The sequence below is a fragment of the Cimex lectularius genome, unplaced genomic scaffold, assembly GCF_000648675.2.
Source record: "Cimex lectularius strain Harlan isolate CLEC.00 unplaced genomic scaffold, Clec_2.1 scaffold245, whole genome shotgun sequence".
NCBI classification, from domain to species: Eukaryota; Metazoa; Arthropoda; class Insecta; order Hemiptera; family Cimicidae; genus Cimex; species Cimex lectularius.
Window position 1 is genome coordinate 344,766 of NW_019394224.1, and position 16,534 is coordinate 361,299.

General features: G+C 31.6%; 1 protein-coding gene and 1 long non-coding RNA gene across 3 annotated transcripts; both read left to right on the plus strand.

The window, feature by feature from the left end:
- The first annotated feature begins 405 nt into the window (after positions 1–405).
- Positions 406–16,463, plus strand: LOC106668351 (ATP-dependent RNA helicase WM6). 2 transcript variants are annotated; one of them, XM_014397015.2, is made up of 10 exons: positions 406–513; positions 3,012–3,230; positions 3,296–3,516; positions 4,247–4,430; positions 13,813–13,931; positions 14,910–15,041; positions 15,359–15,505; positions 15,570–15,707; positions 15,763–15,880; positions 15,956–16,463. In XM_014397015.2, the coding sequence occupies exons 2-10, from the start codon at positions 3,029–3,031 to the stop codon at positions 15,967–15,969; spliced, it is 1,275 nt and encodes a 424-aa protein (XP_014252501.1). In that variant the 5' UTR covers positions 406–513; positions 3,012–3,028; the 3' UTR covers positions 15,970–16,463. The 2 variants fall into 2 exon arrangements, with proteins under 2 accessions (XP_014252501.1, XP_014252500.1); XM_014397014.2 differs by lacking the exon at positions 406–513 and adding an exon at positions 644–715.
- On the plus strand, positions 9,906–11,248 carry LOC112128329. Its single transcript, XR_002910947.1, has 2 exons — positions 9,906–10,797; positions 10,998–11,248. It is a non-coding gene; the product is annotated as an uncharacterized LOC112128329 (long non-coding RNA).
- Positions 16,464–16,534: the final 71 nt, after the last annotated feature.

Below are 16,534 nucleotides of genomic sequence, written 5' to 3' on the forward strand. Positions count from 1 at the left end.
TATTACTTTTGTTTTTTTATATGGCCTTCGGCCGAACTATTACATATTTTTTTTTATATTACATTTTTTAATTATATTATTTTAGATTAAAGAATTTAATAAAATTTCACCTTTTAAGTTGTTTGTTGTCCTAATGAATTTTGAATTTTATTCTTGGTTTTTAAAATTTGTATAATTATGTCCACTGCCATCGATTTTATTCGATGCCATTGATGATACTTTATTCTATTTATTATTATCAGTGTCAAAATAATCTTGAGTACCGAGTTAATATACTACGTTAGGAAAAAAAACAATAAATTTGTTTAATAATTTGACAATTTAGTGGTATTTTTATGAGAAATAGCAAAATAAAATTATTATTTTTGTGAGTCAGAGCCGATCGTGAAGGCATTGAAACTTGAATTTCCGTTTTTCTCCTACCTGCCTCGCCATCGCTCCGGCAAGCGCAAACTCTCCTTTTGCCCGTCTGCCATCTTTGGTCGCCGTTCCGTCGCCTCCAAAGCTTTTCAGGTAAGTGGTCGAAAATCACGTTTTAAACTCGCCCCGGCGTTTTTAATCAACGGCGGCCGGCCCGCGGCGCCCTTCTTTGACAATAATCGCCGTCCGCGTGGTTTATTTTCCAGCCTGGACCGTTCCCGGGCCGAACCGAGCCGCATGTTTTTCCGCCGGCGTTTTCCAACCGTCGCTTTATTGCTTGTTCCACCCTTGGACGGTACACTTTTAATGTCTAATATAAATTATTAGCGTAATTTACAAAAATAATTCTCTTAAAGTTATCTAAGTGTGGCCTGGTTTTCTATTTAAATCAATAAACGCTTCGAATCCAACGGTAGGAAAAAAATTATCGCTATTCATTTGTTTATATTTATTTTAAATTACAGTAATCAAAAATGTAAAAAAAAATTGTCAGCGATTTCATAAACACAAAATGCTACAACAGCAAAATTTCCCCCATGGCCGTATAAAGTTGCAATAACCCTAACATAAAACATTAATTATACTGAAATGGTAATATACAAGACTGTATAAGATACAGTACATATTAAAATAGCTCTTAAAACCATAAAACATTTCATACTCTTTGTTTTCCAAAGACAGACCCTACACCGACAGCCTTAAAATACAATTTAATTTATAAAATTAATTTTATGAACTTCTAGCAACATACACTGGGCAAAAAAACGCAACTAAGTTTTACACTTATGCCCCCTGTTTAAAATAGGTTATTTCCCCATAATGAAACTACTCTCATTTTACGCAACAAACATTTAACTTTTATTTTAACAAAATATAACAGTTATGCATGCCAACTATTCTTAACAAAAACAAAAAGACTTCTTAATTCGAAAAAAATCTAGGAACACTGTAATGAATTATACTGGGAATGTAAACAAAACGTACAATGTATTTCAACAATAACAACTCATTATACTCGCAATGGGCATAGAGAACAAAGGTCAGAAACCAAATCATATGAATAGAAATCCTTTCAGACTGATTAGCTTTCATAATGGGAGTACACAAATTAATTGTTTCTTTAAGAAATCAAGGTAAGACCTTGAGGGAAGTTGGAAGGGTAAAAATTCAGGTACGGTTTCAAAAATTATAAAAAGATATTTTGAATTAGGTTGCCATCCAGCAGACCATGTAGCGGGCTACCACCAAAAATTAATCATTTGCATAAACGTGAAATTTTAAAAACTGTCTTGACAAACTGTGGACTAACGCTCCAACCATTGCTGAGAACTTGCCACACGACTGTGGTTTAGCAAATTAAATCGTTAACACCATTTGGATTTTGCAAAATACTATGTACAAAAGCCACCATCGTTTTGGGAACCGGTTATTTTCTCGGATGAAAGTCAATTTAACATCTTTGGGTCAGATGGATGACAAAAAGTATTGCAAAAAGCAAATCAAACATTGAAAACAAAAAATATGAGGCCCATATTTAAACATGGAGGTGGTGGTATTATGAGTTGGGGCTGTATAAGTGTGAAAGGGTTAGTACCTTACATTACATATTGTAAATGATATTATGGATCAACGTATCTACATCGAATTCTTTGAAATAATTTGCAACAAAGAGCCAATAAATTGAGTCTGGGTCTTTCATTTAAATTTCAACAAGATAATGACCCGAAGCATGTAGCCATGGGAACAAAGGAGTTGGCTGTTCTACAATACACCCGGGCAACTGAAGACACCTCCCAGACCTTAATCCAATCAAATGGGATGAAATTAATCAACGAATATGATTAGCAAGAGTTACAGACAAAGGAGTGATGAAAACAGTTTTACTGGAAGAATGGGAGAGGATTCCAGGAGAAGTAACATACAGCCTGGTAGGGCGTAATGAACAAACGATTATTAGAAGTAACAAGAATGGAGGTCCATCAAGCTTTTCACAGCTAGAAAATTTACAGCTATATTACTTAATATTTATTATTTACCAGTTTCCTTAGAACCACTGAAGATATGATTATACACTGCTTACAAATATTATTCTCAATTGCAACAATAATTTTCACTGACCTATACAGAATGCAATGTAGAGAAACCATACAATTTCAAATCATTGTTGGCTGCAGAGAATAATAACTATAAAGACCTCCAGAAATATATGCTCAATGCAGACTTTCCCCCCCTCCCCCATGCCCATATCTAGCCATGGGGAAGGAAGAAACTTACAAATAAAAATTAACAATTATTAGTGAAATATTACTTGTAGGAAAACTTGGGTAATCCCTATAGTAGAGTTATGGCTAATTGGTAATAACAAAGGGAAAACAAATTCAATGCTAATAGCAGAAGGAACACTATACGTTCTCTCGAACATACCAATCAATTAGATCGGATCAGCCAGGCTTTGGATAGATTGATTTATATTTATTTTAATTTGTTGTAATTTTTCAAATTGGCCCTTATAAAATGAATCAACTCAAACTCATTAAAATTGTTTGCTGTGAGAAACAAAAGAATATATTATTTTTTCAAATTTTGAACAGAAAACACCAAACAAAAAATGGCAGAGACCGATGATCTTTTGGACTATGAAGACGAGGAGCAGGTAGAACACCCATTGACAGAAGGAGCCGGGGAGAACCAAAGGAAGGATGTGAAAGGAGCGTATGTTTCCATCCACAGCTCAGGTTTCAGAGACTTCCTCCTTAAACCCGAAATCTTGAGAGCAATTGTCGATTGTGGTTTTGAACATCCATCTGAAGGTAGATTCCACCTATTTGTCGATTGATTAAACATTATAATCATTTTTTTTCTTTTTTAATTCCAGTTCAACATGAATGTATACCGCAGGCAGTTCTCGGCATGGACATCCTATGCCAGGCCAAATCTGGTATGGGTAAAACTGCCGTGTTTGTGCTTGCAACTCTGCAACAGATGGAACTCACCGAGAACCAGATCTGTGTGCTTGTCATGTGCCATACTCGAGAGCTCGCTTTTCAAATCAGTAAAGAGTACGAGAGATTCTCTAAATACATGCCACACATTAAGGTAAATAGCTATTGTTTCATTATACAGATATGGTTTAGAAAATTATATATATTGATATAAACACAATCAGACTGAAATTATAGAAATAAAGAATTGGGAAGGGGTTAGGGTTTAAAAATTGCATTCTTTTACACTAGATTTGAATTTTAATTGACATAATCTATTGATTTTCAATAGTATGTAAGTTTTAGGCCCAAAAAAGATTTAATTTCATTAGTTGGGTTTCTTTGCTTTGCAAATTCATGATTTAAAACATTTGTTACAGCCATTGTTCTGAAATGAACACAACCTTTCCCTATATATACGGACATCGTCCACAACGACACACCCCTTCCATAAAACCCTTGTTTTGAAGCTTGTAGGATGTTGGGGGGTATTTTAGAAATTATATCGGTGTCCCTGTTACTGTGAAACAGAAGACTGTTATCGACGTTTGACCTTTAGGAATTCTTTTAAGATTTAAAAAAAATCAATTTTTTTTTGTTAAATTGGGTGGTTTTTACAAACCAATGCCATAATGAACATAATAAATTTAATTTGTAAAATTGGTAGTAATTTGAAATAGTAATAGTAATTAATTGTATTTTCTTCAAAACCTGAACTATTTTAAAGTTTTCTGCCTTATACATTTTCTTAATCTCCATTTGCATAGTTCGCTTGTGTTTATTATACCATTATTTAAATTAATTATACATAATTCATTTAATCAATTAATTATTTTGTATATCAGGTGGGAGTCTTCTTCGGAGGTCTTCCTATAACAAAAGATGAGGAGGTTTTGAAGAACAATTGTCCCCACATTGTCGTAGGGACGCCGGGCCGAATCCTGGCTCTTGTCAGGAACAAGAAACTCAATTTGAAAAACCTGAAACATTTCGTTTTGGATGAGTGCGATAAAATGTTGGAACAGCTAGGTGAGTCTTCAAATAATTAATCCTTTTTACTTAATATTAATCTTATTTACAAAAAAGAAATATAATTTTAGTACTGGGGTGAATCATTTATCAGTTTATTCACTATTGGTGGATAACATTTAATCATTTTTGTTAAAATATCAGTACATAATTTTAGATGGTACGTTTGTAACTGCCATGACATTGATCTCTGTAAATCACATTATGAATATTCTGAAAATTATGAAATCTAGTATTGGTAAATGCTTCTCAGCACCAAAAGCAAAATAGTAAACTTCTTCGAATAATTGTGTTATGGAATGGTTTAATAATACTTGGAAACCAATGCTAAATTATGGTAGGTTTTATTTAATATTTAAAAAAAGGTTTAAAAAAAAAAATACAGAGAACTCTACAACGAATTGAGGAGTGCCTGTTCAGGAGGGGTTTACATTTTTTTGAGGAAATTTAACAAATCAAGAAAAATTTTATGTAGTACATGTGGGCCTCCATTATCTGCTACATTCATGTTAATATTTTTATTACTTTAACTTACCTTGCTGTATATACCTAACAGATTGTAAATATTTAAATTTTTAATATCACAAATCCTGAAACTGTTCTAAAATAATAATTGAAAACAGACTGAACGTCCATCTTGGAAAAGCATGTTATCCTTTAATGCCATTTTTTGGGATTTGAGCTCGTGGTCTGGCAATGTTTATGCCACAGGACAGTTTGTTGTTGCTCGAACAGTTCACATCAGCCGTTTTGCAAATTGTTGGCGTTTAAAAATTTTTTCCTTTTTATCTTTTTTATTTCGGCGAGATCATTTGTTGGCAACAGCTCTTTGAGAAAACGAGGTAAAGAGTAACCCGATCCTGTTTTTCCTGCACCATCCTCACCTGTTTTTTCCCTTTTGAATAATTGTGGAGCTTCGAGGAGTTCTGATGGTGAATTTTCAATTCAATGTTTTAATGTTCAAAATTTGTTTTTCTAAAGAATACAGTCCGCTTGCTCGTTAACATGATGCAAAGTAAAACACGACTGCAACTTGTGCTGCAAAATCTGTACCACTGACATAGCACCACATGCCTTTCAGCTATGCTTTTGCATTTCAGTGTGTGCTGATCCATTCTTTTACCAATGCTTCAAAATGGGGGGGGGCTCCATCCCATCATGTCACAATACCATTCATTCCTCAATATGCATGCAAACTTGTTCTTCGTAATATTCCTCTAAATTTCCACATATTGATTGCTTCCTTACATCCTCAAGTTTCTTAGAATTTTCTCTAGTCTATTTCGTTCTGTAGTTAGTGTTTTGTTGATGTGCTCTTAGCACTGGTCACTTTGGGAAATCATTTAGGCCCTCGGGTTTGATGCAAGTGTGACGCAACTTTTGTCACAACTTCCTGTGTAAGTAGGTAGGCTTTACTTGGATTTGACTAGTGCGACCTGTAGTGCACGCAAAAATCGAGCTAGTTGCATGTTTCGGGTTAGTATCCCATGAAGTCGTCGAACATAAAATTTGTACAGGTGGCGGAAAAGCATCTCGAATTGTACAAACAGGAAAGGACGAAGGCGTGGAATGAGGTTTTTTATGAGTTGTACAAATTATTATAACCTGAATGAACAAAAAAGTAACTAATGGTAATACATAATATATGTATATTTACATATATAATAAAGTAAGGAGGTATGTAATAAAATTATTTTTCAATTAGCTAGGTAAATGATAGTGTGTAGCCACTTAAAAATTAAAAACTAGTTAAATTAATTTAACAGTCAAACTATAAAAAATTTAATTTAATTTAAAATTTAGCCATTTAAAAATAGTTCCATTGTTGAGGCAGTGATGCCATTGGAGTCACAAAATAATGGTATAAACATTCTTTGTAAACATTTGCAGTTCTGTAAGCATTTATTTTTGCATGAAGTGGGTGTAAAATCAATTGGGTAGGTATAACCTTAATATGGAGATTATATTCCGACATTGGTGGGCTCTGTTGTGAGTCACATTTTTTTCTAATGTAGTTGTGAAGTGAACAAATTGCTTTAATTGTGTCATTGATCTTGGTCTCAGCATCGTATCGATTTGGCAGTACCATGGCATTGTCCTCCTCATTCTTGGACTATTCATTATACCACCTTTAAAAAACAGTTTATGTGATGAGAACCCTCTTGGCAAGACATGAGTAGATTAAACAAAGTCATGGCAAAGTTTATTATTATTGATTGATGCTTTCATCGCACAATGATGATTTTAATTTATGAATCCTATGATTACAATAATCAAATTTACTCTTGAACTCTCTATCTGAGTGCCTTGAAACTAAAGATTTTCACTGCTGATTTTGTTGTATCAACAACATTCTATGCTATTTAAAGAAATACATTTCGGAAAAACTAATTTATTCTTATTAATTAATGATTTTAATCCACCTCTGAGCATGCTGTTCTATCTATTCGCTCCTTTTTTGCATTTCAGTGTCTTGCTGGTCTGGTTGGTGGGTTAGTGTGGCTTCAGAGTACAGTTATATTTTATTAAAGTTAAAGCAAAATTATGATATTTGATAGGGACATCTGCAAATTGTTTGAAGAGTTATTGTTAGCTGATGGAATTTTTTTCAAATTTTGTTCTAAAAGTAGAATAGAATCATATTTAATTTTATTTTAAAGTACGGTGCAATTAATATGTCTATAAGGCAAAGTTTATTATTATTGATTGATGCTTTCATCGCACAATGATGATTTTAATTATGAATCCTATGATTACAATAATCAAATTTACTCTTGAACTCTCTATCTGAGTGCCTTGAAACTAAAGATTTTCACTGCTGATTTTGTTGTATCAACAACATTCTCTGCTATTTATAAGAAATAAATTTCTTAATTAACTAAAATAAACTAATTTATTCTTACTAGTCATCCACCTCTGAGCATGCTGTTCTACCTATTCGCTCCTTTTTTGAGTTTCAATGTGTTTCAGTGTCTTGTTGGCCTGGTTAGTTGGTTAGTGTGGCTTCAGAGAACAGTTATGTTTTATTAAAGTTAAAGCAAAGTGATATTTGATAGGGACATCTGTAAATAAACTGTTGAATTATCATACTCTGATTGCCATTTGGAGAGCACTCCTTAATTTAACTGTAATTATTGATGTTTTTTAACGCCAGATTTTTTTTGGTCTTACTTTTTACGGATATTTTAATTCTTATTATTACCATATTATTGAAAATTACTTTAAGCACCTTCAGAAAGGCCTAAAAATTAAAATAATTATATATTTAAAAAAAAATGTGACAAATTTATTATAATACTCGTTGGATGGCAAAGTGATGATATTTGATAGGGACATCTGTAAATATTTGATGAATTATCGTGATCTGATTGCCATTCATCGTTTTGACGGAGACAGTAAATTGTTATGCTATATATGTATATAGTATGTTAAAAAACTATGTATACATATATTTTTGTATTATAATTTTAAATTTTATTATAATTGCAGTTTTATGGCATGGTGATGATCTTCAATTTATGAACAAGTTGTGATTACAATACTAAAATTTACTCTTGAACTCTCTATCTGAGTGCCATATTTTGCTTAATAGAATGATAAAATATTTGATAAGGACATGTGTAAGGGTAAATTATCATGGCCTGATTTCAATTAAAGTGAATTCTTATTTATTGGAAAGATGGTTGATAATAAAAAAATTATTTCTATTGATAGGTAACTTTTATAGGGAAAACTTTTTATGGCGTTGTTGGTTTTTTTTAATATTGAGATGCATGGTGAATTTTTTTTAATCATTATTAATTAAATACATGTGTTGTGTTGAAACTTAAAAAAATAATTACAAGTTGAATAGCAAAATTATGTTAATTGATAGGGGCTAAATTAACATACTATACTGTACACTATTTAATTTTTGTGTGATTTAACAGCCCATAGTGGTAATACGTAATATACTATAATACTTAATAGTCAAGTATTAAATCAACAATTAATATTTGACTGATGATTATTGCATGCTGAGGGAAATACAGAGAAAAATCTTTTGTTGTGTAATTTAATACAATGAATTGTGTTTTAATAATTCATTAGAGAAGTTGATAATGAGATCAGTAAATGCAGTAATTTGAAATTGATTGGTTAAAAGAATGCAATTATTATTTTTTATTAATTTTGAAGTTAAATTGTTATTGCAAAAGTGGATCAGGGATGTGGTGCATAATATCCGTACAGTCCCTGATCCACTTCTACGATTAACTACTGGTCGGTTTGTCGCTACATCGTTACTGATTAGAGTGTGATGGCACAGTGATGATTTTAATTTATGAATACAGTGATTACAATAATAAATTTTACTCTTGAACTCTCTATCTGAGTGCCTTCAAAAGCTATTTGTAGCATAGCTATTTTTATATTATTATTATTAAAAAAAAAAAAAAAACGGCTTAAAACCATATTATTATATAAATCAGAAATATGGGGTCTTGTTAGAAATGATTTTTTAAAATAACTGGTAGGGTTGGTGTAAAAAGTTGTTTGACGTGGAGGTTTGGTTGTACAGAAATTTAGAATTTCTGATGGTCTTACAAGGTTGTGAACGAATAGAATATGGTTGTGTGAATGGTTTTATTGGAGCCTTTGAAGGGAGCGTTACAGATTTTTCTTAGAAGTTTGGATTGGAGAGACTGGATACGGGATGGATTAGAATGCTGAGAAAGGGTTTATAATAACAAATAAATAAAAAGCGTCACAAGGCAGCAAATCAATTCAATTGACTCAGGGTATATTTCTCTTGTCTCTCATTCTGACTTGTAATTTATCTTTTGTCTTCCAGTCCCACGGATTCATTATGCGACTTTTGCTCTGGCAACCTGTTAATAATAATTACTGCTATCATAAAATTAATTATCAGATAATTGGTAAAATCAGCTTGAGTGCACCTTGCAATTCCGTTGGAAAGTAGAGTTCAGCTGTTTAAAATCTTTTCAGAACATAAGCGCGTGGTAAACCACTGAAATGAAATAATAGGACTTTCAGTGTAAGGAGTGGCTTGGTTATTTCAGTAAAATTGATCTAATAAGTGACCTGTTCATCAATGTTGTACGGCAAAATGATGATAATTGCTAGGGACATCTGTAAATTGTTTGATGAATTATCATGATCTGATTGCCATTGTCCATTTTGATTAAGAGTATTCATTAGTTATTAACAATTATTTATACATTTTAGCTGAAGGTTGTGGGTTCGAATCCCACTCGTGACACTAACTTTTTAATTTCAGCCAAGACCTTAGATAAAAAAGTAGTTAATTGAAATAATTAATATGATCAATTATGACTGCTAAACATATATGGGTGAAAATAATTATAATGTGTGGTGTTAAGTGACCGTTAATTAATGATTATTTATTTGGAGATTGTGAGATGCGGTCTGGTGAGACATAGGTTTTAGAAAAACATTTTCTTTATCGTGCCAACATTTCGATCTTTATTGAGGTCATCTTCAGGGCTCAAAGTGTTTTTTTTCTGTGTGGATGTGTCATTACTGTGTGTTGTATTGAAACTCAATCGTGTTGACACATCTACACAGAAACAAACCCTTTGAGCATGATCATGCATCATCATAAATAATAAAGATCGAAACGTTGGCATGTCACACTAGACCGATCTCATGATCTTCAAAAAATAATCAGTAATTATAATGTCCAAACATTTAACTTTAGCATGAACTAAAATGATACAAAAGAATAAAAGAAATAAAATGATTGTCAGCCACATTTGATAGACAGAACATCAATATAGTAGTTTATATAGAACTATTTTTGTTAGAATGTTTTAATATGATGAATTCCAATTGTAATACTTCTTTACTTTGTTTATTTATCGAGAAAAAAGCCAACTCATTCATTAAAGGTTTCTATTATATTTATTGAGTAGCTTTAATAATGGATTGAAAATATCATATAATTTGTAAGATTAAAAAAATATTGAAAACTTGTATATAAGAAACTTTTATTGCCAATATTATTAAATAAAGTTTTCATGGCACAGTGATGATTTTCGTTTATGAACATCCCAATGATTACAATAATAAATTTACTCTTGAACTCTCTATCTGAGTGCTTTTGAAAACAAAACCCTAATGACTTATAAATGCTGATTTGGGTGTGTCAACTATTTTGAATGGACATGTTTTGTATTTCTTAGAAATATAAAATAAATACAGCTTGTAAAAAAATCCTTTTTTAACAGTGATCTTGGACATGCAAGTTGGTACCACTGAAACTGGGCCAATTAATTAACTTTGTACAAGCATTTGTTGGCTGCCATCATTGCCATCAAGAATTCTAGACAAAACAAAATTCACATAGGTTTTTAAATTTTTTTTTTGCTTTTAGGAATATAATATTGGGCTGGTGCAAAAATAATACAGGTTTTGGAAAGGCAGTCAAAACTATTTTCAATTTTTATAAAATAAAGAAAAACCGGAAACTCTACACTTTAGGTTACAAGCATTTGTTGGCTGCCATCATTGCCATCAAGAATTCTAGACAAAACAAAATTCACATAGGTTTTTAATTTTTTTTTTTTTTAACATAGATTTGTAACATGCAAGCTGAATGGCGAAATGATGATATTTGATAGGGACATCTGTAAATTATTTGATGAATTATCGTGATCTGATTGCCATTTTCTGTGTTAATGGAATCAGCAAATTAATTTTGATTTATCAAGTAATGATCGATCATTTTGGTGTGACACCTGTTATTAACATGCCCAGTATTGTTTAGAAATATAGAAATATATATCTCATAACTGGAACCTTAACTTGAATTTTTTCAAATTCCTTCGTTTTCCTATAGTGTTGGCCCACATTTTTATCTCTATAAGTCAAATGTTTCAAAATGAAAACTTCGATTAGATGAACCTTCTTTGGTAAGGCCATGAGACCAGCGCCATTTCTTTACCTGATGGACCTCTCCTCTCTCTCTCCTGTTCTTATAACAGTCCTCCACCAGAAAGCGTGTAGCAAAGTTAGTTCTTGCTTATTATATATTTTTTTTCTATTTTTTTTTTAAATTTTATTTTTATTTATTATTTTCTTCAGATCATTCTTGTTTGTGTTTGATCACATAGGTACAAAACAATGTCTGAAACGTCATTGTAAAACATTAAGCGTGAAGGAGAAACCCAATATTAGTAAGGCGGTAGATAACAAATTAAAAAAAAGGCGACATTGCCAAAAATTCGACATTCCACCAAACACCTTATCCACAATTTAAAAAATAGAAAAACGGGATAAATATGATGCAGTGAACGGATAAGCTAGCTCAATATATCGATAGTTGCAAAACTCGGTAACTCGAATTTTTTAATTTCCCCCTGAGATTCGAGTCGACTGTATAATATAAATAGCTTGTAAAAAATTCTTTTCTTGGACATTGATTGTCCAATGCAAGCTTAATGGCAAAATGATGATATTTTTGATAGGGACATCTGTAAATTGTTTGATGAATTATCATGATCTGATTGCCATTATCCATTTCAATTAAGAGAATTCATTAGTTATTAACGTTTATTTAAAACAATTAATTTAAATATTTAATATAATCAATTATGACTGCTAAACATATATGGATTTAAATAATTATTACAAACTAATACAAGAGAATAAAAGAAAAGTAATTAAATTATTGATTAGTAATTAAAATTTTCAACTAAAAAAATTCTCTAAAGAGAAGCTTCATTTACATAATTTATTAAATTTAGCTAATGGGTTCCGTTTAAAGGATGACTACGGCTACATCCGACAGTTGTTTAGAACTAAAAAAATTTTCCCTGATGGTTTTTTAATACTTGACAACGACCCAAAAAGTGGAATATATCTTCATTCTCTTTCCTATTACATAAGCAGCAGAGGTTTTAAATTCTTCCGGAGATGTAGGATTTCTAATTAGGATTTAGTAATTCCCCTCTAGTTTTAATTATTACACCCAAATTCATACTGTCCACATTCAGTCTTAGTTGCTATAGGTTGTGTGACTATTTCTCGTTAAAATTGTTCTCGAAAACCCCTTCTGCTAATTTTATTTTAATTTTTATAATTACTTCAGTGTAAGAGTTTGATTATAGCAGTCATTTCTGCAGTTTATCATTAGATTTATACTCAATTTTTTCCCTCAAAAAAACCCTTTTGCTCATTTTCTTTTCATTTGTATAATTATTTTAGTGTAAAAAGTATCTTTGTAGCAGTTTTTCATCAGTTACTCAAATAATCTTCACTTAATATTGCCGTTTCCGGGTCATAATCGAGGGCTTACTATGTTCTAATTAATATATTTTATTTATTCCATTCAACTAGACATTCATTTTTTAAAATATCTATTTAGAAATTAATGTTAAATTGTAAGTTTTAGAATAATAAAATTCTGATAATAGACACATGTATGGCAACTTTTATTAGTAATATTATTATTATTATTGACTGAAGCTTTCATGGCACAGTGATGATTTCAATTTATGAAAATCCTAATGATTACAATAATAAATTTACTCTTGAACTCTCTATCTGAGTGTCTGAAAGCAATTTTAGAGTGACAGTTGTTAATGAAAATGAACGAGCATGTACTTTATTATTTCGAAATCATGTAATGTGGTGGAACATTTTTAATTATACAAATAACTGATAATCTGATTGTTAAAACTTTGGCAAAATGATGATATTTGATAGGGACATCTGTAAATAAACTGATGAATTATCGAGATCTGATTGCCATACTGTAAGACTTGTACATGTTATTTTTGTATGATCGTTTGTGTTAGTAATATTTGCAATGATTGGGTGGCAAAATGATGATATTTGATAGGGACATCTGTAAATAAACTGATGAATTATCGTGATCTGATTGCCATACTGTAAGACTTGTACATGTTATTTTTGTACGATCGTTTGTGTTAGTAATATTTGCAATGATTGGATGGCAAAATGATGATATTTGATAGGGACATCTGTAAATAAACTGATGAATTATCGTGATCTGATTGCCTATCTCCATTTTTATTATGAGCATTTGTTATTTATTATGTATGATAATTTGGTTGTGAAATTGTTGTAGTCAGAAGTTTTTGAAAATGAACTAAAATTTTAGTTGTGAAAATCTGATATATGATGAGGCACATAAACTTCTTACATTCTTACACATTTATTGAGAGTAGTTTTGATATTTAAATCCAGGGAGGGCAAAAAAATGCAACTAGACCCTTCAAAAAACTTCTTTTTGTGACTTTTATGTAACCTATTTATAAAATTTTCTTAGTTTACTTACTTGCATTCATCTTAAAATTTTAACGGTTTTACAAATTGTTTTTCTTCTTTTTTGTTGTAGACATGAGGCGCGATGTACAGGAAATATTTCGTAATACACCGCACAACAAGCAAGTAATGATGTTCAGTGCTACTCTAAGCAAGGATATTAGGCCCGTCTGCAAGAAGTTCATGCAAGATGTAATTACTCCTTCTAAACTCTTAAGTACCTCCTCTAGATCACAACGACCTCTTCCAAGTTCCCACCAAACCACTTATACCAAACAAGAAAACAATCCCGTCTCTCCAAAGCTATTTATCACTTCCGAAAATATCCCTTTAAAGAAAAAATCCTTTTATATCATTGGATCAAAGCATCTCCTCGCCGACTACGAGAATGTTACAAACAGCCTCACATCATCCTGCCGTGCCTTTGTTCCGATATGTTTGCAAACATAAAAACAAAACAAAAAACGATTCGTATTTGCAATATTTAAAAACAAAAAAGTAAGCAAAATATATACGGGGAATAGAATCTGTCGGGGATATGTCAAAACAACGGTATATAAAATAATCGGGGATTAACTGCATGCTCGACGCCCGAAGTCGGAGAGATTGCATATGGTGGAGCGGATTTATGAGGGATGGTGAGGAGCTTTGAGACCAGCGAAGATTGCTGACGTCTGCACTGAGACATTGAGTCATCACAACCGTATGTACAAAAAAATCAGAAAAAAGCAATCAAAGAAAACTGACAAAAAATCCCTCTCCCTACCTTTTAAATATGTAAGCTTGATGTACTCCAATCTTATGTATAAAAAAAATGTTGAACCTTCAGTTGTATTTTTCAAAAGTATTTTTAATGTTAAATATGTAAAAATACAATTAACTCCTCAAACCTTGCACATTATCTGGTGTTTGTATGACCTTTTATAATTTTCACCCAACCTTCCTCAAACAATAATGTCAAGACTTTCTTTCCTTTTTTCTTTCTTTCCTACAATTAATATTCTATTGTAATGAAGCAAGGAGTTAATTGTATTCAGTCTGAATCGCTTGTAAATAAAAAAGAATCCCTTTTAAAAACCTTGGGTGTTCCAAAATCTGTTCCATTAACATTATATTAAAAAAATCTACATAACATGTGAATGTTTGTCTGAGTTTTCAGTTTGATTTTAGCCGATGGAGGTCTACGTGGACGACGAGGCCAAGCTCACTCTTCACGGCCTTCAGCAGCACTATGTTAAATTAAAAGAGAATGAGAAGAACAAAAAACTGTTTGATTTACTTGACATATTGGAGTTCAACCAGGTTTGTATCTATTTGTCATCAATTAAAAACAAATCTAAAGGAGGTCCTAGTCTTGTTTACAACTTTATACGTCTATCGGATCGGAGAAAGTCGAATTTTCTGAACGATTTGACGACAGTTAAAAAAAAAAAAATCTTTAAAAACATTGATGAAACAATGAGGAAACTTTGAAGAGGATATCAGCTTCTTGAAAGAATTGTTTGATTTATAAAAAGCATTCACAACAAAGGGGACCAAATTTATTTCTCATTTTTTTTTTGTAAATAACCCAATCGGGGGAATCGGTTTTAAAAGAGAAATTGGATATTTTCATCTAGGTCGTCATCTTTGTCAAGTCAGTCCAGAGATGTATGGCGCTTGCACAGCTGCTCTGCGACCAAAATTTCCCCGCAGTCGCGATTCACAGAGCAATGAACCAAGAAGAAAGGCTTTCAAAATACCAAGAGTTCAAAGATTTCCAAAAAGTAACATATTACTTTTCCTTTGAATCCTTAAACAGTTTACTAAAATTTTATTTATTCCCTATAGAGAATTTTGGTCGCAACTAACCTCTTCGCTAGAGGAATGGACATAGAAAGAGTCAACATCGTCTTTAATTATGACATGCCTGAAGACAGCGACGCTTACTTGCACAGGGTTGCCAGAGCTGGAAGATTTGGCACCAAGGTACTTTAAGATTTAAAAGACTGTTAATTCAGCATTAATAATATTTTGTTAACAGGGATTGGCAATTACATTTGCCAGTGATGAAAACGACGCCAAAGTATTAAACAGTGTCCAAGATAGGTTTGATGTTAATATCACTGAGTTACCAGACGAAATCGATCTGTCATCTTATAGTAAGTTTTTTTTTTTATTAAACAGAAACTCAAATCACGATATTGTTTTCTAATTCCCTTTTTTTCCCGTTACAGTTGATGGACGATAATTTTATACTACATTTTGGCCTATTTCAGAGGCTTGTATCGATCATTTTGTGTATATAATTAATTGTATTTGGTGTGTGGATTTATTAGAAAAATAGTTTTATTAAACACTTTCAGAAGAGAATAAAACAGTTTTGCACCAGCAGTTTTGTTCAAAGACAAAAAACAAGTATTTTCTTTTGTGTAATGTAAATAAACGATAGATGTGTCTCATCTAATTTCTAAAACAGTCAAATTTTTTTTGTTTTAAATACAATGCTTTATTCTAAATAGGAACAGATCGGGCAAGAGTAACCTCCGCCCATAGTGTTTATTATATGAATTTAATTATTATTTGTATTTCCTTAGAATGAAAATAATTAAATGAAAAACCCTAGATTATTGTAACAACATTGTAGAGTAGATTTTAAATTCAAGATCTTAATTGTCACTATTTTGTTCCATGAACAACGTATTTTTTTTAATACATAAAAATAAAAGCAAATTTTTTAAAATATATTGTTGTTTATTTTATATCCTAATCATTCAGGGTGACTTAGTTATGGCAATAAAGGAGTACAAAATACC

Coding starts and splice junctions, on each gene's coding strand:
- LOC106668351 (XM_014397014.2), top strand. CDS start 658: ATGTTTTTCCGCCGGCGTTTTCCAACCGTCGCTTTATTGCTTGTTCCA. Junction 3,517..4,246: donor AATACATGCCACACATTAAG/GTAAATAGCTAT, acceptor TTTGTATATCAG/GTGGGAGTCTTCTTCGGAGG. Junction 15,708..15,762: donor CTGGAAGATTTGGCACCAAG/GTACTTTAAGAT, acceptor TTTTGTTAACAG/GGATTGGCAATTACATTTGC.